General features: G+C 37.5%; 1 protein-coding gene across 10 annotated transcripts in view; it reads left to right on the forward strand.

The window, feature by feature from the left end:
* Positions 1 to 21766, forward strand: part of CBLB (Cbl proto-oncogene B) — a 194880-nt gene that overhangs the window by 86584 nt on the left and 86530 nt on the right. For all 10 annotated transcript variants that reach the window (XM_023623831.2, XM_023623832.2, XM_023623833.2 and 7 more), the window contains 2 exons: positions 1431 to 1577; positions 17480 to 17636. In XM_023623831.2, coding sequence (XP_023479599.2) covers positions 1431 to 1577; positions 17480 to 17636 — 304 coding nt within the window. The remainder of the gene's footprint in view (positions 1 to 1430; positions 1578 to 17479; positions 17637 to 21766) is intronic.

Here is a 21766-nt window from a genome sequence, read left to right on the forward strand (position 1 = left end):
ATCTCCTTGGTACCTAAAATGGCTTTTTTTGCTTATTTGAGATTAATTAAACACAGGTACGTGAGTAAAAATGAGGCAAAGAACCACAACTTTCAATGCCAAAGGCCTGTTGAAACATTGGTTTTGTGTGCATTGCAGATTGATGGCTTTCTCTGTTAATTTTCCTCTATATTTACTTTAGTTCTGAAGCAGATGCCTCCTCCCCACACTCAACCCCGACCCCTCAACACACACACACAAAAGCAGCTGAAGCTTCCAAAGGAAAAGATGTTATAGGTGTGCCTGTTGAGTTCTGGTGGTTCTGAGTAAACAGGAATATAAAGAAGCAAGGTCGGTCCAAGACTGAAAAGTTTTTTGTAGTATCTTGTGTTTCAGTTGTTTCCTTACTATCTGGCACTAGCAGTTGTGGACTGATAAGCGTAATTAATGTTGTAAACGTATGCTCTGGTAGGAGGCAGTGCCGATGATACCGCCGTTTTGAAGTAGGAATCCTGTTTTGAATCGTGAGAATGCCCTGAACTTACCATGGAAATCAGAATAGAGATGACACCTGCATTTCCCTCCATCCCGAACCGTTTTTTCGTAGTACCATAACTTCCTTCTAAAACAGAGACTTGATCAGTTCCTTAAGCTTTTTAATCAATTTTGGCTCCCAGTTCTTTGTAGCAGTGGATCTTAAGGAGGGGAGTACGTTAGAATTGCCCAGGGAGCTTCTAAAATATGACATATCTGGAACTCAACATCAGAAACTCTGATTTTTAGGTAGGAGTGGCAAGTGTATTTGACAGAAGCTGTGTTCATTGTTTCAGATGCCTCTTTATGTCGTGTCCCAACCACACGTCCTCATCCTGTCGCAGGCCATTTCCTCCAGTCGCCTTCTGCTCTTCACCAGCCTTACTTAGGCAAGATATTGTACAAACCATTCTATTCCAGCCCTCTGTACTTTTGAACATTCTGTTCCTACTGCCAAAATACCTTCTCCTTTCCTTCGCTCCCTCCCCTTCTGTCCATTCCAGGTCTGTCATCTGTCAAACGACTACTTATCTTCCTGGATTCTCCTGTAATGACAAATCTTTATTAGATTAGTCATTGCTAGAAATAGTCACACTCTCTTTTGTGTTTAGCGTTTATATCTGATGATGATTTTTTTAGGTGTCCCTCTCTCATAGTAAACTCATGTAATTTATCTTGTTCATGAGTGAGCACATGGGTATGGATGAGTGATAAAGTGAAAGCCTGTTAGGAATTTAAATGTACAGTTTTTATCAACATTGTTTTTAAGGACATTAAGTTGAGGTTCGTGACCAGCCACCAAGATCTAGGTTGATACAGTACTTAATTTTATTTTTTATAATGTATATTCCCATTAAAACTGACATGCATATATATATTTATTTTTTCCCTTCATTTTTCCTCCCTTGTGTCTACAGACGAAATCTCACAAAACTGTCCCTTATCTTCAGTCACATGCTGGCAGAAATCAAGGCAATCTTTCCTAATGGGCAATTCCAGGGAGATACCTTTCGAATCACGAAAGCAGATGCTGCAGAATTCTGGAGAAAGTTTTTTGGGGACAAGTAAGTACAAATCATTTCACAGTTTGGCTCCATCTTTGAAAAATGGCCTAATCCTGCCTCCAATTCCATATGGTATAGATCTTACTTGGGTATTTTGAGAATGTACTTGAGTGTTTTTGATAAGTGTTTTGATTGCTAATTTTTCTGTTAAGTTAGCCACCAAAAGTATACCTCAATAGCTGGATAGTTTTATGTCATTACCAAGTAAATGTCAGTTATACGACATTTACTTATTTGATGAGCATTTGAGTTAGAGTTTGCTCTAAGAAGCAGCAGTATGTAAGATAGAGTCTGTCTACATGGGAAGCTCATAACTTTTTGTAACGGTACATGCATAAAACACATACACAGAATAAAAGGCAGAAGGGATAGATATTTTAAAAACGGCGTAAATAAGTTGTTCTGATGATTCCAAGAGGGGAACAGTTGCTTCAGGATTTCAGGATCAGGGACTGCTTCCTGGAGGAGGTGGTGTCTAAGCTTGGTTAAGATCTGAAATCAAGGTGGGAAAAGACCTGTATTTAGACTTGCTTTGTCTCATTGCACAGAAAGTATACATGTGTAAACAAGATATGAAAATGAGGATAAGGTTATCACAAAGTTGCCTTCTATCACAAAGTAGCTAAAGATGTTTCCTTTAGGTACTTCCTACCCAGACACAAACTCTGGTGAGTTAAGTAAATACTAGGGATTGAATGTCTAAAGTCAGTATAATTTAAATAAAACTTGCACGGTTTTTCTTGGGAATCTCTCAGTGAGATGATCAAGAACTGAGCATCAAGAGGCAATGGTTTCTTGCCTAGCCTTTTAGGGATCCCTTTGATGAGGTAGTGCCCTAAGAATGTCCTTCAACACAGGCAGAATCCTGGCTGAGTGTTAAGGAGGAAGAGTGATTGCTTACACATAGATTTCTGTTTTCATTCCTGTAGTTAAAAGTCTGTATTTATACATTAGCTGATGATAGGAGACATATAAAATGTTGATCTACACTTTTGATGATCGTAGCCCTCTGATGCTGGTGAATTAACTGTAACATTGGGTTTTCTTTCCTTTTTCTTTATGAAGTGCTCTTTATCTATAGCTACCGCCATGATTAGAATATATTTACATAAAGCAATGCACATTTTATTAGGTACATAATGTTTTGGTTTTGAAAATATTAAAACCTTTAACCCACTTCTTAAATAAACTGTATCCTGAATTATTCTTAGGCACTAAAAGAGGAAATGTGGTTATTGCCATTAACACAGACATTCTGTGTCCCAGAAATTTAGCTATTTGTAATGCTCCTATATCCATTCACAAATGAGAAATTAAAAAGAGAAAACGTTCCTTCTCATCTATTAGAATAGCGGTCAAGTGTATGCTAATTAAATATTTGTGACTGGTAGGAGGCAGAAGGGATGGCCTTCTGGAGAGAGGAGCTGCGAGGAGTTCTTGAAGTTACAGCTCATATATTAGCACTGAGCTAATGCAAACAGTTGGTGACTTCAAAATAAACTTTATCTTAAAATTTTAAGAAAACCTATAGGACAAATTGTTTGTGGTGTTTCTTTTTGAAAACTGAGAATTCTACTGTTATAAAATTGTTTGCTTGCCAAAAGGTCAGTTAAAAAAATAGACAGATTACTCACACGTTTTCCAAGAGAGGAGTTAGTTTTGCTGGCACCTCAAGCCACAGAGAATATGCATTGAGACATCTTTATTTCCCTTTATTTATAACCACAGACATCAAGAGGCTGAAATTTCTGTCCAACTGCTACATGAGTGAAACCACTAGTGAATCAAATGGGGCATTCTTGAAATACAGATTAAATACTCTCCCTTCCTCCCAACCCTATGCCTTTGTCTCCTGTCTTCACTTATTTTAGAAAATTGCTTGATTTGCTTGTAACGTTTTTATTTTTGGATGAGAGCCAAATTTAAAGCTCCTTCTGGAACTCAGATGTATTTCTATAGTCATCAAAATTAATGATTCTTTTATTAGATCATTGGAGAAGCCATCTTTATATTCTCTGAGGATTTTCACCTTATAGTTCCATTATATTTTATTGAATGAATGAACCCAATAAATGAATGATTTCAGAACTTTAAATTCCTTTATCTTCCTTAAGCTCTAATAGTAGTTTGTGTTTCTGCATAACTTAGTTCTCCTCTGGAAGTATTTCCGTTCTTTATCTCGCTGCGTATTGAGGACATGTAAGCCTGCTTTCATTTGACCTAACCAAGTGCCTTTAAACTTGAAAGCAGTATTCTTTCCAAAAACAGAACCATTGAGAGGTTAGTTCTAAAAATAGACAGATTATGATTTTTATAAAGCAGCTTTTAGCTTAACTAGTATTACTGTGACTTTTTTCCCAAAAACAATTGTCAGCAAGAACAGAATATTAAGATTGAGTTAAAATTGGCAAAATGCTATTGTTCAGAAAACTTTGTAAAACTCCTAAAGGCGATGTTAGGATTCAGATCTCGTAAACACAGGCAGCAGGCACACAAACCTCTTTAGGGGTCATATGCCCCCTGCTTCATCTCTCTGCTTCCAGGCCTTCTTGACGTCACGGCAGGCCCACCTCTGTTCAGGACCTGGCCCCTGCCGCCAAGAGGCTCTGCCAGCCCGGAGTCCCCAGGGATCAGTAACACATCATGTGTCATGGGAAACCGGTTGGGAGGTTTTGCATTTGTTAGATTTTTATGCAAATTCATTGAATGTTTTAATAGTTGAATCCCGCTTTTGTTCTCTTAGTCTGTTGACCAGGAGACAGTAGAAATATGTAGGAAAAGAGCAGTGACGTTATTGAATAAATGTGTCTAAGTAAATTCTGTAACATGAGCCAAACCAAACTGCGTCTTCGCATGCTGGATTAGTAGTTTATAATTCAGAAACCTTAAGGATGAGGCTCCAAAGATGTATGATTAGCTTTAAAAAAAAGAAAAAAGACATTAATGTGATTAGACTCTGGGTGACAGTCATTTTTCTAAGCAAGTCTGCTAGCAGCTCCTGGGCTGCTCGTACTGAGGACTTCTTGTCATTGAGGAGATTTAGACATGCGTTTCCAAGCAGATGATGATTCAGCAAGAACCGAGGGTTCTAACTCCTGAATCTCTCTATGCACCTTCTCCTCCCCATGCTTCCTTTCCTTCAAGTTCTGTTCTTCAAGTTCAAGTTTGAGTTCTTCCCTGGACTACTGCAGCAGCTCTCTGACTGCTCTCTCTATCTTCAGTAACCTATCCGGTTGTGTTGCTTAGTGAAACCAGTGAGCCCTTTAAAAAGCAGAACTCATCATTCTAATTTGTTTTGCCTGAAATGCTTCTATGAATCATTATTAATTCTGGGTTAAAGTCCAAAATCCCATTAACATGACAAGCTCCGGGAACTGTTTTTGCTGGGTTCATCTCTTTGTGGTCCGCTCATCCTCAAAGACACAAGTAAACTGCTTAACACTCCACACTTATTTCCTAACATGCTTCTTTTTTTCACACATCAGTGTCTTTGTTTCCCTCTCTTACACCCACTGCTGGGGAAGCCAGTCGCCCACACCCTACCCAGAGTTGCCACTCTGGCAGCTTTCCTTGACTCCCCATTCTAAGGTGGACACCCCTGCTCTGTGCTCCCAGGGACCTGTGCGCACTTCTGTCAGACTGCACTGCAGTGAACTGCTGACATGTTCACATTTTCCAGGAGACTAGAAAGATTTCTGGGAGGCAAGGATGTGCCTTACTGAGTTTTGTTTCTCAGAGCATGGCACATCTCCTGGAGTGTGTAAGCTCTCCTTACTGTCAGCAGCCTGTATGACTGAATGTATGGATGAGTGCTTGGGTGGATGGTGTTTGTTCTCTGCTCAGAATTTTCAATAACTTTATTATCTACAAATTGATTTTTTTGTCATCGGTTCTTACACTTCTGCTCCCTGGCATGCCTCTCTCCCCCCTTTCTTTTCCACCTTTGTAGAATTTTGACTCTCTTTTAGTCTAGTTCAGAAGTCTTCTTTTCTGGATTGTTCATACTAATATGCACCCTCCCACATGTTTGCCTTTAATTACTTTATGCTTTGTGTTCCTGTTATATTTTAAATACATTTATATTATTGAATTTATGTTTACTATATGGGTTTTCCTGTTTGATTATGAAGCTCCTTGTTGAATTTTTTATTCAAAAATTAGTAAAAACATACATTTATTAGAGTTATTTTATGTCAAACTCTGTGATCGATGCATTCACATATGCTGGCTCCATTTTCAGTATAAGATTTAAGCATTATTCTTTCAATGGCTATTGAATGAGTCCTTTGGGTACTGTCTACATAACAGACGCTCAGTAACTGTGGGTCGAGTTCATCGTGCATTTTTCTACCATTTAAGTTCTCTCCTCCTTTACTTATGTCCTGTTGTTCAGTCAAGTTGGATTATTTGGCTCTTTCCTGACACATCAGCAATTACAGGTTTCTGTCTTTGCCCATGTTGCTCCTTCTGCTTGAAGATTTTTATAATCTCTGGCATAAAAGTTCTCACTCGTCCCTCACAGTTGTCTTGCTCATGATTCTATCCCTTATTGATATTATTAGATCTTTTACTCTTCTAAGCTCTTGTTTGTCCTCTGTATTTGTTACTCTGTCAAGATTGTCTGTCTAGTTATCTTACTTCCCATTAGACTATAAACTCCATGGAGTCAGGCTTATTCATTCATGTCTGTGTTTCCGGAAGTAGCTCAGTACAGTGTCTCATGTTTAGCCCTCCGGGAGCTGCTGCTCTTTCCTTCAACTGAGTTGAGCAGTAGAGGAATGTGTGTGAGCCTGTGCATGTGAGAGAGAGAGGAGAGGCGGAATGTGCTCGCTTGCTTTGTCGAGAGGCGGTGTGCTTGGGGGTGGGTGTGCAGGCGCACCGTCTGTGTTCAGGTGCCCACTGCAGCATTTACTAGCTTTCTGACTTTGGGCAAGCTACTTGGTTTTTCCAGCCGTCAGTTTCTTCCTCTGTGGAATGTGGATGATAGCAACAGTAATACCTACTATCTAGGGTTGTTGCAAAGGTTAAAAGAGCTGAAATCTACCTCTAAGGCAGGTAGAGCAGTGTCTGGTGCATAGTAAGCACTCTGTGTTGTAGAATAATTAACCAATTTAAACCTTCAATCTTGCTCAGAACCCTATGAGTATATTTATTAATTATTCTACAACTGATATAATCAATATTCAACTTTGTATAATGGAGGTTCCACAGTTCCTAGAAATTTAAAAGCTAAATCCAAAAGGAGATGAAAGCTTTCTAAAATTGTGTGTATCCCTATGTAAAAGTAAGGTAGACTGTAAGAAACTGACCTGCTTACCATGGAAAAATGATGATCTATTTATAGCTCAGTTCATTGCCTCTACCCCTGATTTCCTGGGGAAGTGGTATGGACCTTCTTTGGTTTCCTGTATTTTCCTTTCACTTTTAGTAAGAAACAAATGACCATGGTTTCTTTACCTTTCTGGTAAGAGAAAGACATGTTTTTCTAGCATATTAACTAGATCAGTTTTCCCTCTAATCAAAGAAAAGGCAACTTAGTCATATTTAATTAAAGGAGAGGTGCATGATAGAAATCAAGGACTGTTACAAAGAAACTGTGTAGCAGGAGCTCTAGCGAGAAAGAGGGAAGAAAAGAACTGAAAGAAACTCAAGGAATTGCTATTTAATATTGTTATTATTTGGTCAATTCCTATTATTGCCTGTTTTGAAAAATCAGACTATCTTTATATCAATAAGGAAAATAAAATTGCAGGGCTATTTTGTTCAGCTCATTGTAACAAGATCCTAGAAACGAAAAGCAAATAAGTTGTGAAATTATAACTTTCTGTCTTTAAGCAGCATGTATTCAACTTGAGGAATACAGTATATAAAGATGATAAAAATTTACAATCAGTTCTGTCCCATTAGGAAAGTGCCTAAGGTATGTCACAGATACACTTGTGCACCACGTAATGACATTTTGGTCAACGACAGACCACATGGATGATGGGGGTCCCATAAGATTAGTACCATGTATCCTAGGTGTGTAGTAGGTTATACCATCTAGGTTTGTGTAAGTGCACTCTGTGACGTTCGCACAATGATCAGCCACCTGTCGATGCGTTTCTCAGAACATATCCATGTCGTTAAGTGACACACGACTGTCGTGAGTTAATTACTTACTAGAGCGATACGGAGGGCTGGTATTTTGTATGAGTTGCACATGTGTTAATAAGGAGAATGCAGTCCGTTCAGCGGAGAATTCCATGAGTGGGACTGAATTGTGAAAGATAGAGTTACTTCAAGGTTCTGTAAACGGCGTTCGGTGTTTTTCTTCTTTTGGTTGTTGTTTTGTTCTGTTTCCTTCTTCTCTTCACTGTACTCCCCAGTAAGTGACATGTACCCCAGTGAAATCACCATGATGTAGGTTCTGGTTCTCACCCATGAAACATGATTTCCTTAGAGTCCAAGAGTATGATTAGAGAATGGACACGGTTTAACTGAGCTCACAAACTGATTTATAACCCAGAATAATGGTTTTATTAATTTACAACGATTAATGCTACTGTCAGGCAAATGATGATAGTGTAGTAAATTATATGTGGAGCCATATCTTATCCAGAACCTTTCTTGGCAAGCATGGAATCTACATAAGGGGTGGTGGTTTGTGATCCACCATGGGAACTCCTCTGCCTCAAGGACCAAAATACTTAAAATTGTTATTCTCTTTCTTGGACTATGCTTTGAAAGCTCTGTCTCTTTCTGGCCTTTGCATTTTGTTGTTCCATATACAAAGTTGCACTTTTGAAACTCTGTTCTTTGGAGTGCTGAGAACAGTGGGGACCCATTGATGAGTTTTAAGTAGGGAAGTGGTCACGCTTGCATTTTAGGTGGGTTGCTCTTGCTAAAGTTCGGATAATGAATTTGAGCAGTGGTTCCCAAACTCATTCAATTGTATTCCTTATTACTAACTTATTACTGAATACTTTTTGAGCGTATAGTATCTATCGTCTGCATACATACATATACAGAAAAATACATGTCTACTATTCTACAAATAAATGTGTATTCTCATATGTAATACAAATAAAAGATGCATTATAGTATAAATTTTTAAAATTATATAAAAATGCAAGTAGAATTTCAGTGTTTTTTCCTCATCCTAAAAAGGATCATCTTGCCTACCTCCTGGGATCTATGACTGCCTCTTTCAACCCTAACCCCTCACATACTTTAGAAACTGATAAATTAGGAGAGAGGAAGGAGACTGTTGCTGGAAACTAAGTAGAGATTATAATAATGTACTTAAAATTATATATACACACACATTAATTAATTAAAGAAGTGCGTGAATTTGAGAATGCCATGAAGATGAAATTAATCATGCTTCATTACAAGATATGGGAGGTGAAATTGGAAGGAGTTCAATGCCATGCCTCAGTCTCTGGCTCAAACAATTGGGTACCGTTCACGGAGACAGTAAAAATAGGAAGAAGAGATTTGGCAATCAGATCAGTTCTGTTTGGCATGTGTTTAGTCTCATGCATACAGATAAATCCACATGGCGACATCTGTTAGTAGGTTGCATATATGGCCTTGAGGTTGTGGAAAGAATATAAAATAAAGATAGGATTTTAAATTTGACAGCATGTTTATGAGAGTTTGCAGATCGACAGCCTGTGGAATGTTTTCCTTGGCCTTATGCAGTATTTAAATTTTTAAAAAAGTTAGTTGGTAACTTTGAAAAATTATTGATTTTACGCAAAAATATTGTATTGAATTTCACTAAAGAGTTGAGAGTGAGGGCAACACTAGATGTGAATTCTGACAGGGCCCCAATTAGCTCGACCTGGGTGCCAGTTGCCCAGGTTAGATGTGCTCCCCTCCAGTTCATGGCCACCCTTGCCTCTTGACTCACGTAGTTATCTGCCCGCTCCCCAGACACTGGAGTTTGTAATCTCTGAAGGCTGCGTTAAGCCATTGGACTAATTGACGTAGCCCATGGAGAATGTGTAGGGAGGAGGAAGAGGACGGATCCTTAAAGAATTCCCATGAATGAAGTATGCACAGAGGAATTTAAGAAAATAGAAGAGTGACCAGAAAGTCGGGAGAACACCTGGCGAGTGTGGTATTATAGATGCTGAAGGAAGATGGGACGTAAAGGAAGAGGGAGATGAACCAGATGATAGTACCGAAAGATCAACTGGATGCAGACTTAAAAGCTTTCATTAGATCCGGTAACAACAAGGCATCTGTAACGTAATTTATTTTTTCTTTTTAAAATTCTGCAAGTCTCCTTTATAACCAAATCTTTAGTAGGCTCCACATGTTGTGTGGGTTTTTGGTGTGTACTGAGTGGGTATGTTGGGTTTTTGGTGTGCACTGAATAGGTGCGTTGGATTTTTCTGTGCACTGAGTAGGTGATTAATGTGTCTGGCCCTCTACCAAGACTGTTGGTGAATTACAGCCAGCCACCCTAGCGGGTAGAATCTGAAAATCTTTTCTTACTTTGAAGTTTCAGAGCTTCCTAATGATATAATTGTAACCTTGCTCTCCAAAGTCTAACCTGTTTGTATCCAGACTTTGGTTACTTATTTTACTGCCCCATCTTGAGAAATAATTAATTAGTTAGCCTTTTTTTTTTCCTTTTTTTAATCTGTTCTGCCAAATGAGGATGATGCCTTCATGCCATTTACTGAGACCCTTTATGTTTCCTGAATAATTCTGAACATTAACCCAATCACTAAAACTTCCAGAAATTATGTTTCTAAAGTATCATTGAAAAAGCTCTCCTGTGCAGGGCCCTGTTTTTTAAAAAGCCAGACTTCATGTTTCTCTATTTCTTACTTCTAGTCGGTTGATCAGTTTAATTCATTAAAACAGAGTTTTTAAGTCACTTATTTTTTCCTTCTCAGAAGTTCTTATGTTGTATTCAGAGCAAGAATTATTTTCGTATAAAGTGTTTAATAATGTGCCTCTGGATTCAAAAAGGTCCTGATTTTTAATTCCTCTGAACATTTGTTCCCTTCTCTGCTAGATGTTTCTACCTTGGCAGGTAGAGAGACAGTTTCTCCTTCTGGAACAAAGAGCACTCTTGCTTCCTGACCCAGAAGATAGAGGTAGTATTCTCTCCAGATCAAAGAACAGACATACTTACCGTTATAAAATATTTGGGCTCCCTAAAGTCTTGGTTCCTTTCCAGTTACAAACCCACTGTGCGCGCAGATGTCACCTGGCCCTCTCTGCATCTTCCTATGGGAGTTAGAGGCCAGGGGGCAAGTCCAGAAAATGCTGATGCTCTGACCACTGCTTTTGCTGGGAGAACAGAGTCCTTTGGCTCAGAGCCAGAAACGCTGTGTCTTCTGCCAGCACCCAGGAAACTGATCAGCTAACTCCTTAGCTTGAAATTGGGTAGAATCTCAGACTCTCTCCGGTTCTTTGGAACCAAGTTCTGCTGGTAAAGACTTAATAGCAAAGTAAATAAAGCTTTTTAAAGTCAGCATGTGGGGATTTATTTTTCATTAATAGACCTACTAATGATTCTTCTTTTTGTTCGTCCTTATTCTGAACGTTGATTATCGGGAGGAAATAATAAATGTTTTTCCTGTATAGCTGTGGTATTCTGCAGTCATCAGTAGTTTCTCCCATTGCAAAGGAATTTGGAGGGGTTGGTGATCGAATTTTGCACCATAGTATGTCTGTTTTCTCCTGTGACGTTTTTAAGAGTGTTGTTGGAAGTTGTATGTTTCTTTTGCCTCAATTTAACTTAAATATCTGGCGGACTTCACCCATTGCTTGTTAACTGACCTATATAGAGAGATTTATTAGGAATTTTGTTTTATCACAGACTTTTTTGTTAGTTTGTAAGACAAGCTGGGCTCTTAATGCTAAAGGTAAGATCATTTTAAAGCCTTACCTAAGCCCTGCTGTGGCAGGACTTTCTACTTTTAGAGTATATAATTTCTTAATTTTGTTCAGTCTGACCTCAGCAAATCAAGGCCATCTTGCTGTGATCTGTGAGCTGTTGTGTTTCATGTGTATTAGGAACCTACCAAGTGTCACTGAACTTTCAGAGAAAATATACTGAAGGGCAATTGCTTTTTTGTCTTTATGTATTATAGATGTGAATCTTTTGTTAATTTTATGTATGTAAATAGTTTCTCCCAATATGTGGCTTTCTTTTTGACTTTGTTAATGGTATCTTTTCATGAATACAGGTTTTTAATTTGTCTTTTCCTTTTATCCTTTGACCCCCATTTTGGGTTCTGTTTAAATTTTTGCCTGCTCCAAAGTAATGCATGCATAAGACAGTCTCTTAAGTTTCTTCCAGAAAACTTTATTGTTTTATATTTCATATTTAGGTCTAAGGTGAATCTAAAATTGATTTTTATTTGGTAGGAGTCAAGATTCAGTTTCATCCATATGTACATCCATTTGACCCAGCAACATTTATTGAAAATATCGTCCATTCTCCACTGCTGTTTATATATAATTGATGTCATACCTCCAGTGTCCAGATACGGTTGCATTTGTTTCTAAACTTTCTGTTTTGTCCCATCTGTGTGTTTGCTCATCCCTGTGCCAGTGCTGCATTGTTTTCATTAACGTAAAGGAGCAGAAGCTTGCCTCTGTTTTTCTGGTTGAGGATTGGCTTCATTATTCTTGGCTCTTGGCATTTCCCTATAAAGTTTAGAGTCACCTTATCCATTCCTACTACAAAAATGTCTCCTGGGATTTTTGAGGGGGGTTATATTAAATCTAAGAATCAACTTGGGGAGAATTGACATCTTTACAATGTTGAGTCTGCCAGTCCAATAAAGTGTTATGTCCCTTTATGTCTTTTAAATCTCTGTGTATGTGTGTGTGTGTTTATGTTATGGCTTTGCTCATTTTTTGTTAGCTTTATTCCTATTTATTTGATGTTTTCAGGTGGTATTGTAAAGGTCAAGTATTTTCAAGTGTTGTTTTCTAATTATATATTGCTTGTATATAGAAATACAACTGATTTTTGTATATTGGTCTTATATTCAGCAACCATTTTGAATTCTCTCATTAATTCTCATGGTTTATAAACTATTTTGTATTTCCTAGATATAAAACCACAGGCAAATAGTGTTCTAATTTTGGTTTTTAATTCTTTGTATGATTATATAATGTATTGTAAAGCAGTTTTAGTGTACCTTTTACTCTTTGAAGCCATTAGGGCATATTAGAAATATAGAAAAAAGTAAAATAATCACATACAATCCTACCACACTTATCAATTACAATTTGTGTTGATCTCTCCAGACATTCTAGATAGTTTTTAGCATTGGATCATAAAAGACACACAATTTTAAAAATGCTATTCCCATTTAGTGTGCCATGGACACTTTTCCATGACAATAAATATTTTCCCACACAATTGTTAGTTGCTGTAAAATATTCTAATCTATGGATATAGTTTGTTTATTATTACTATTGAATATATTTGCTTTTAATATTTTGCTGTTATGAACAGCACTGTATTGAAGAGAATTACAGATGAGTCTTTTTACTGCTGTGTATTGATTTTTCCTCTTAGGCAAAATCCCTAAAAGTAGGCATTCTGGGTCAAAATTTATAGGCATTTGAAAGTTACTGCCAAATTGCCTTCTAGAAATGCTGTGTAAATTCTCATTCACTTCAGAAGTATTTGAAAGTTTCTGTTTCCAAACACACTAGCCTTTGTTGAGATTCACTCCTTTATTTTCTGGAGTTTTTTGTTTTTGGTGAGAAGATTGGCCCTGAGCTAACGTGTATTGCCAATCTTCCTCTTTTTACTTGAGGGAGATTGGCGCTGAGCTAACGTCTGTGCCAGTCTTCCTCTACTTTGTATATGGGATGCTGCCACAGCACGGCTTGATGAGTGGTGTGTAGGTCTGCACCCAGGATCCAAAATGGGAAACCCCAGGCTGCTGAAGCAGAGTGCGTGAACTTAACCACTATGCCACCAGGCTGGTCCCTATGGATTTTTTTTTATATGAGTTAAAAATAAAACCTATAGCCTTTTATGAGTTTGTGGTTTCATGAAAATATTTTGCCATTCTTTTTGGTAACAATCTCCTAACATTGTTTGTCTTCCACTCCTTTTACTTTTGTCTTAAAACTGCAGGATTTTCAAATTTAGAATAATACCATCCTCCACTTCTACAGAGGAGAGGACAAGCCTGGAAGATGGAGTGATTTGTCAGTTGCTGACCTGCTGACCCCTTTTCAGTTTTGTTTACCTGTATCTGTTTGATCCTATTTTCTCTGAAAGGACACTCTATTTTCAAGACTTTAAAAAAGACAATTAGTCTTGTTTTTTTGGTAGATAGACCAGGACCCATTATCTGATAACAGAATTATAATATAGCCTTATATTTATCAAGTTCTTACCTCTCCTGACATTACATGAATAGACTATCACTTTTTTTCCATCATCAAAAGACCGCTGTGTAGTAAGCAAGTGTGGTAGCACAGTCAAATATCTGGGCTCCTCCTCCATGAAACACTCCCTTGCCTTCTTTAGACACAGTTTAATTTAATTACACAGATTTTAGTTGCATACCTTGTTTGTCTTGGGCAAAGGTGAATAGGATACAGTTTCTGTTCTCAAGCAGCTCCGTCCCATGGGATCCCCGTGGCATATGCGTCTTTTTCTCTGATAACCTTAGCACATGGTACAACATAATTTATTTACAAGTCTTTCCACTTATTACATTGTGGTTTGATTTATTTATTTTTCTGTTTTGAACCTAGCACAATGCCTGGCACATAAAAGGTCTTTCTTGGGCAAGTCACTTAACCTCTTTAAGCCTCAGTTTCCTCATCTGTATCATGAGGGTCAGTATATTATCTGCCTCATAGTGTTTCTATGACAGAATCAGGCAATAGATATAAAGTACTTAACTTGGTGATTGGCAGATAGTAAATCATCAGTAAATGGCAGCTCTTACTCCTATTGGAACTCCAAAGATTCTAAAATCATCTTATTACAAGTACCTGGCTACTCACTGGTCTCGTATTCCATTCTTTGTGGGTTGACAGTTACTTGTGCTTTTCAGTGGATTTTAAAGTTAATTCAACTTGTAGTTAAAGTGATTCATAATTGTGAGTGGTAAAAGTACAGATTAAAGTATTTCTAGATTGGTGAGAGCGTGAAGCTTAGCTGGCCCTTTTCTGTTCTGTTCTTTTCTTGCTCTTTCCTTTTCCCAGGTCTCTGCCAGCATACTGAAATTTCTACATATTTGTAAAACAATTGGTACGAATGTTTTCTCTCACTTGCTTCGTCACTAGGGGAAGAGGTCGTAGAAACCACCACTCTGTCACCTTGCTGCAGTTTAAGGTGTGAAAAGTCATCCTCTCTCTTTCCCCTCCCCCTATACACCTCAGGAAAGAAGGTGGTAGCAGTTTGAAATCCTCTCTGGGAAGTTTACATCCTTAGTGCAACAGTTTAGAACAATCTTTTTCTTTTTTTTTTAAACAAGTCATTGTACTCTATTCTGTTCTTCACTATGAGACCCCCTCCTGCCACCTTCTCCCAGTGGTGGGTCTTTGGCTCAGCTGATCTAAGGAGGGCTATCTGTGTACAAATGTGCTGTATGGAAAGTTAAACAGGTAATGCCCTCTCTTCTTAAGCTTTGTTTCTACCCTTAATTACGGTTCCAGTGAATGCTTGTGTAGACCTTAGGTTTATCACAAGTGATCTGTGAAGAAGGCTCATTTACGCAAGTACTGTGGAAATGTCGCTTGCCTCTTTGTAAATTGTTGTTTCAAAATGATATGTTAGACTACAACTTTAGAAGTTTGTACTTTTTTTTTTAGAATTTACCCTGAGAAACCATTCAAAAGAGTTATGGTATGCATGCATATTTTTTTTTTTTTTTTTTTTTTTTTTACAGTAACAGACATTGAAGGTATCTGTTTGGCCAATTTACTTTTTATAACATGAGGCAAATTTCTCGTAACATTTCCATACCAAAGATAAAACATATGCCATTCTTAAATCAGTAGTTCTTTATTTAATATTTTCTTTTTACTTTGAGTATTATGGTTCATGTCTTTTTTGTATCTTGAATATTTGAAACTTTAATTTGGAAAAGAAAAATGTACTTCTCAGGCACTAATTCCACACTAACCATAATGAAGCTGGACATAATTGCATATTTACACTTCACCATAAATCAATAGCCTTCTAACATTATCAGAAGTTTTCCTTGTTCTTTTAAAACAGCGGCATTTTGTTAACCTTAATCAGAGCCTGACGTGTGTTTCTTCTAAATGGTGTCTGATGTGGTGTCTCTCTTCGGTTCTCTGTGGTTTCCTGTTTTTTTCATACATAGAGAAAAACCTTTTGATGTATTCAGCCTCATATTTTTTTTCTTTTAATGGTATATCAAACCTAAACTTTCTTGTAAATACAGGCTGTCTCACCATTAATTTATTCATCTTGCCACAGACCGCTCATTCTCTGGAATTCCTCCAGCCCTTCCTTAAATGTTCCCCCTCTGTATTCTTCCGCATTGCAAATCTTATTTCTACCCTAAAGTATGTTCTTCAAGGTCAGTGAGAATATCTTGTATTGCCATAATTATGTTGCTCCACAGTGCTTTGCCTTGGCCATTAATGGATACAATAGATGAATGGCTCAGAGTTGTCCCCAGACGAGCAGCAGCATCAGCATCACTTGGGAACTTGTTAGCACTGTAAGTTCTCAGGCCCCATCCCGGTCAGACTGAGTCAGAATATCTTGGGTTGAGGGTCAGCAATTGCTGTGTTAGCAAACCCTTCAATGGCTCTGATGCATGCTCAACTTTGGCAACCACTGCAAGAGAGAATTCTTGAATGAATTCGAAAGTTGTACATTTATGGTGATGCTTCACTAGGAGGATTGGTATAGGATGGGGGCTACTTAGTCCATTCTGCCTGAGTCTTTTATTTCTAAAGAGATGCTGGTAAAGAAAAACCTAAGACAAATATTTGCAATCTTGTAAGAGGGTGTATGTAGCTCTTATGCTATCCTATCGTGAAAACTGCAGCTTAAAATGTTAAAAATATGAAGTAAGGCTTTCGTTAACCTATTCAGGAATAGACATTTAACATTCAAAAAGGAGGAAAATTAACTAGGGAATCAATAATGAGCATTCCTTATTTTCACGGTTGGGCGGAGCTGGGCGAGTGTCGGGTCAGGTGGGGGACAGGCTGGGAGACTTGCCCGGATCCCACTCTGTGCTCTTCTAGGTTTTTAACTGTGTAAATGCATTTCCTGATAAAAATTTTGGTATGTGATATTTAGTAAAAATGAATTAGTGTTGAATAAATAAATTTCCATATGATAGCCAGTGTGATTGGTTAAAACACATTAAAATTTCCCTTTGCATTAATATGTTGGATAACATGTGCCTTTCATCTCTGCAGAAAATGTCCAGCTATGGCCCAAATGTCTTGATGACTTTCCACCTGAACTTCCTCAAAGTAGTGGATACAAATTATCCTTTTGTGCCATGAGCAAAGAGTGTTTTGTTCAAAGAACCCATAATGTAATTATTTTATGAAAATAGAGGGGAAAATTTAGCTTGATTCAAAGTTTTAAATAATCTTGTATATACAAATGCAGAGATCAGACACACAGGACTTTGACCTAATACCTTCTTTAGATGTACTTTTAAAAATATCTTGATAACTAATGACTGTTTAAGAGAAAAATTGATTTAGATTTTTGTCACATTCTCAGCAAATGGAAAATATTTCTGTTAGCAAAATCCATTATATGTGTTCTGAATTATGAAGAATATTCTTAACTATTTGTCTTTTAGCACAAATGCAATTATGTTAATGTTATAATTGAATTGTGCTGTTTCAATGGAAGGTATGTCTTAAATGACACTTAATTCAATTCCTCATTTTTTTTTCTTGCACAGAACTATTGTCCCGTGGAAAGTGTTCAGACAGTGTCTTCATGAGGTCCATCAGATTAGCTCTGGCCTGGAAGCAATGGCTCTAAAATCAACAATTGATTTAACTTGTAATGACTACATTTCAGTTTTTGAATTTGATATTTTTACCAGGCTGTTTCAGGTAAGCTTTCTGTTTGCATAATCTTCCCTTCTTTCCCTTCCTTTCCTTGTGTGTGTGTGGGCGTACATGTGTGCATTTGTGTGTGTGTCTCTCTTTCATACATGTGCACACACACAAACGTATGGGAAATAGTCTCATTTTTGATGGTCTGTAATTTTAAAGCAGGTCATTGGTGTAAGTTTTTGATCATTGCTGTCAGTTTGGGGTTGAAGTTTGGAGGAGCAGACGCAGTCAGCCTGGCCTTTGCTTGTCAGCTTTGAGAAGATTCGTGTAACTGGAGCTTTGTTTTAAATTCCCCCTTTGGTATCTCCCTTTGTCTTTTTAGCCCAGTAACTGATAGAATGTAACATCTACAGGTGGGCGCTTACTGGGGTTGTATCCAGCGTCTCCCCTTTGCCTCCACATTCATTAGGTGAGAAGGGAGATGGTGAACTTGGAAATAAACAGCAACTTCATCCTGTTCTGCAGAGGGGTTGTCATGGTGTGTACTGTCGTACATCTTGCTTTGCTCATTCAACCATGTGTTATAAACATTTATCCATGTCAATAAATATTTTTCATCAATGTAATTATCAATTTTCAGCTGCTATATAATACTCCATAAAAATAGTATGACCTTAATTTAACAAATCTCTCTTTTTTGAAAATTTAGATTTTTTCTTGTTTTTTCTCTAATGACTTTGAGAATAACCTTCTTGTCCTGTTTATTGTTATTTTTCTTAATCACTCCTTTATAATTGTTTTCACATAGCTATTCTGAAGCAGGTATCGTGATGAAAGCTGGATGCTGTCGTTTTGTTCTTTGGTCTATCTTGATGGAATTACCCTAAACATGGAGACTTGACATTTGTGTTTTGAATTTGGCTGTGCCACCAAATTGTGTATCATCTGTGGGATTCAATTCAAGTAGCCACAAAATGAAAGAGTCCCACTCAAAATCTTTGCGATTCTAGTAATATAAATTGTATAGTAAGGTATAGTAAGTGAGGCAAATTGATCAGAAACCAGACTGCTTATATTCTGACACAGTCTTTTATTATTTTAGTCTGGAGTAAGATTTATTCTGTTTGAAACATGCTCTCAACGAATGTTAGAGTGTAATATTGGTTTTCATGTTGCCCTTGTTAGTAGAGTTTTGCTTCTCTGATTTATGCCTCTGCTTGGCATCAGCCTGCAAGGATCGAGTGACTGATTTATGTAAGAAAACAAGATTGCATAGGATTAACTTTTAATTTAACAGAAGGCAAATTAACTCTTGTCAACGATACTTATAGAATACATTTTACTTTCTTATAACTTGAAAATCCTAATTCTGCCGAGGCGCGAGGGATAAGAAGTTAGATAAGCGACTGCAGAAAGTGTGCTTGTGCCTATTGTCAGTTCACAGTAGTTTCATGAATCCTTTATTATACACAGGTTGTCAGCCTCTGTTTTTTCAGTGATTAAGGTACATTTTAGGAAAAGGTTGTGTCACCTGATACTGACCTTTTTATAATGGGACCTCTCCTTTTTTTTTTTTTTTTTAAGGTTTCTGATCATTTTACAAATACTTTATTAACTTGATACAAAGACGTTCTAATTAGTAGGTGCTTTGCCTCTTCCCCTTGTGAGGGAAGAGAACTGAGGTTATTTTCATACTTAAATCTAACTGTTCACTCTAGGAAGAGCTATTTTTTGTTAAATGCTGGAACGCTTAGAGTTATCTATTAAAGATATGAGGGCAACTTAATGTTGGTTAAACGCTTACCCAAACTGCTACTTAATATGTGCACACATTTTCCTATAAGCTGTTTCACTTTGAAACAGCCCAAGTGATCTTAACACCGTAAGGTCTGTGTATTTTATTTATGCTCACTGGGATGGAAGAGGAAAAGAATCTTTTCAGTAGAGCTCCTGTGAAAAGTAAATCTTACCTGTGGACCAAAGAACACCTAGTCTCTTTTGAAACACATTGCAGAAGTAGCTAAAGAACCCTCATTAGCCCATATATATTTCGGAGATTCTTCACTACTTTTAGTTCATTATTCAAATACTTTGACTATAATCATACCTGTGATTTAGAATATGGTAAAATTGGTTCTATGCATAGAAAAACAGATATATTAACTTTTACTGGTCTTTTATTTTTATGTAACTTTAATAATTGAGTAATAGTTTTCCTAAGTTGTAATGATGTCTTCTGTATGAGAAATGTAAGTCTGCGAAGACTATAACTGCGTGAACATGTATTTTGCTGCAGCCGTGATATTGGTCGTTGATTGGCAGTGAATCCATGCAGCTCCCAATTGTTGGGAGTGGGGTGTTTTAGCAGAGTAGGATCTGAAGGTGGGCAGGTACACCCTCAGGATTGGAGTTTGACATAGAGAGCTAGCATGAGGGTTTGAAGGAAGGTGTCAGCAGGGGCTAGGAGATAAAGTGGAGAATTGCTTAGGAAGCAAAGGAAGTAAGAAAACTGGATGTTAGTTACCCTTTCTTCCTCTCTTCTCTCATCCTGGTGTTCTGCCAGAACTGGATCAAATGCCTGGGAGTCATTGGAAAGATCTTGCAATGGCTACCTTCCTCATTTCCTCTTCTTTCTTTTGCCTTTAACCCTCTCTTTCTCCTCTCCAGGTAGTTCAGAGATGCTGGGATTGGCAGGTGCTGAAGTCCTGGAATGGGAACACAGGACTTTGCTTCCCTCTCCCTGGGGCTGTTGCTCCTTTTTTCCATTTTCCCCACTACTAGAGAAGACTGAGTTGTTGAGAAATGGAGCAGTAAATTTGAGGGGTGGCCTGATAAGGAATGAGTGATGTGGGGGAATATAATAGTGAGTACGGAGTATATAGCATCAATGGAATAGGGAGAAAAAGAAGAGGAGGAAACTCAGCCATTGCGGCAAAGAACAAGAGGGAGTATCTGGGCAGACCGGTGAGGCCCCACTTCTGGCATAAGTTGTAAGTCAGTAAATGGCTCTTGTTGAAAATAATCACATTTCAGGAGAATGGAGGGACTACTGTCCTTAATTCACTTCATTGATTTCTGTGGTCATTTAAGAACCTTCAAATAATTTTGTGTTGTTGTGTGTGAAAAGATTTCCTTTACTCTAAGAACTAATGGCAAAAATAATTCTTACTCTCCAAAGCACTTTGTTTTGCCTTCTTTAAGTCATTAGTGGGGCAAAATACTTTTTAAAAAAACCCCAAAACAAAAAAACACATAACTACCACGTGTTTCTGACTGTGGGTTGCATTCACAAGAAAAACAGTACATGGACTCTTTCTGTTACATAAATATTTTTGCACTGACAAGCTGGCCCTCTGGATTATATGCTAAGAAATGGTTGATGAGTACCGTAGCAGTTGACTCAAAACTCTGATTTCATCTCTTCTTCACTTGCATTTTGGTCTGTGCATTGGCTCCCTATAAAGGTCAGCATTTTTTTTTAACAGCTCTTCCATTAATTTGTGTAAGCTTAATGGAAGTCACTCGAATATTTTATGTTCTTTCCATCCTTGTCCTTTGTAAATGAAGCAGAACAAAACAAGTCAAAACCCAGTGCCTGTAATAGCTCAGTTATTTCTCAGTTTTTTTAAAACATATGCTGATACTCTTCCAAGTATTGTTTATGCAATTTTTAGTCATGCCTTAAGAAGAAAATTAAAAACATGTATTTTTTTTCAAGTGCATGGACAGAACCTCTCATAATAATGTTCTCCAGAGCTCCTTTTTGCCCAATTAGTTATTTTAGTGTGATGGGGAAATACCCTGAAGATTTTTCTTGTTATGTCAGAAAAGGTTAAAAAACTCTCCATTACTAAATCGTTCTTTCCCTTGTTATCCTCATCTCAAGGGATATAATCTTTGAAGAATTTGCCTTGTAAATTTGAAACTTACTTTACAATGATGAAGACCAAGTCTCAAAATAAACAAAAGCAGGAGCCCTCTACCAATAATCATGTCTAGGAGGACTCTTTCAACAACTTTCACTTGGCAAAATAAAGTACCCTTTTTTTTCTTTTATGTAGAAGATTTTAGTTCATAATCTGGCACATCAGATAGAGTATCCTGCCAATTCCTTGGAATAAATGTAGCTTCAGCCTTAAAAACATGGCAGAGATGATTCTTTCATGTCCTCAAGCAAAGCTGTCTGT

The sequence above is a fragment of the Equus caballus genome, chromosome 19 (assembly GCF_041296265.1).
Source record: "Equus caballus isolate H_3958 breed thoroughbred chromosome 19, TB-T2T, whole genome shotgun sequence".
NCBI classification, from domain to species: Eukaryota; Metazoa; Chordata; class Mammalia; order Perissodactyla; family Equidae; genus Equus; species Equus caballus.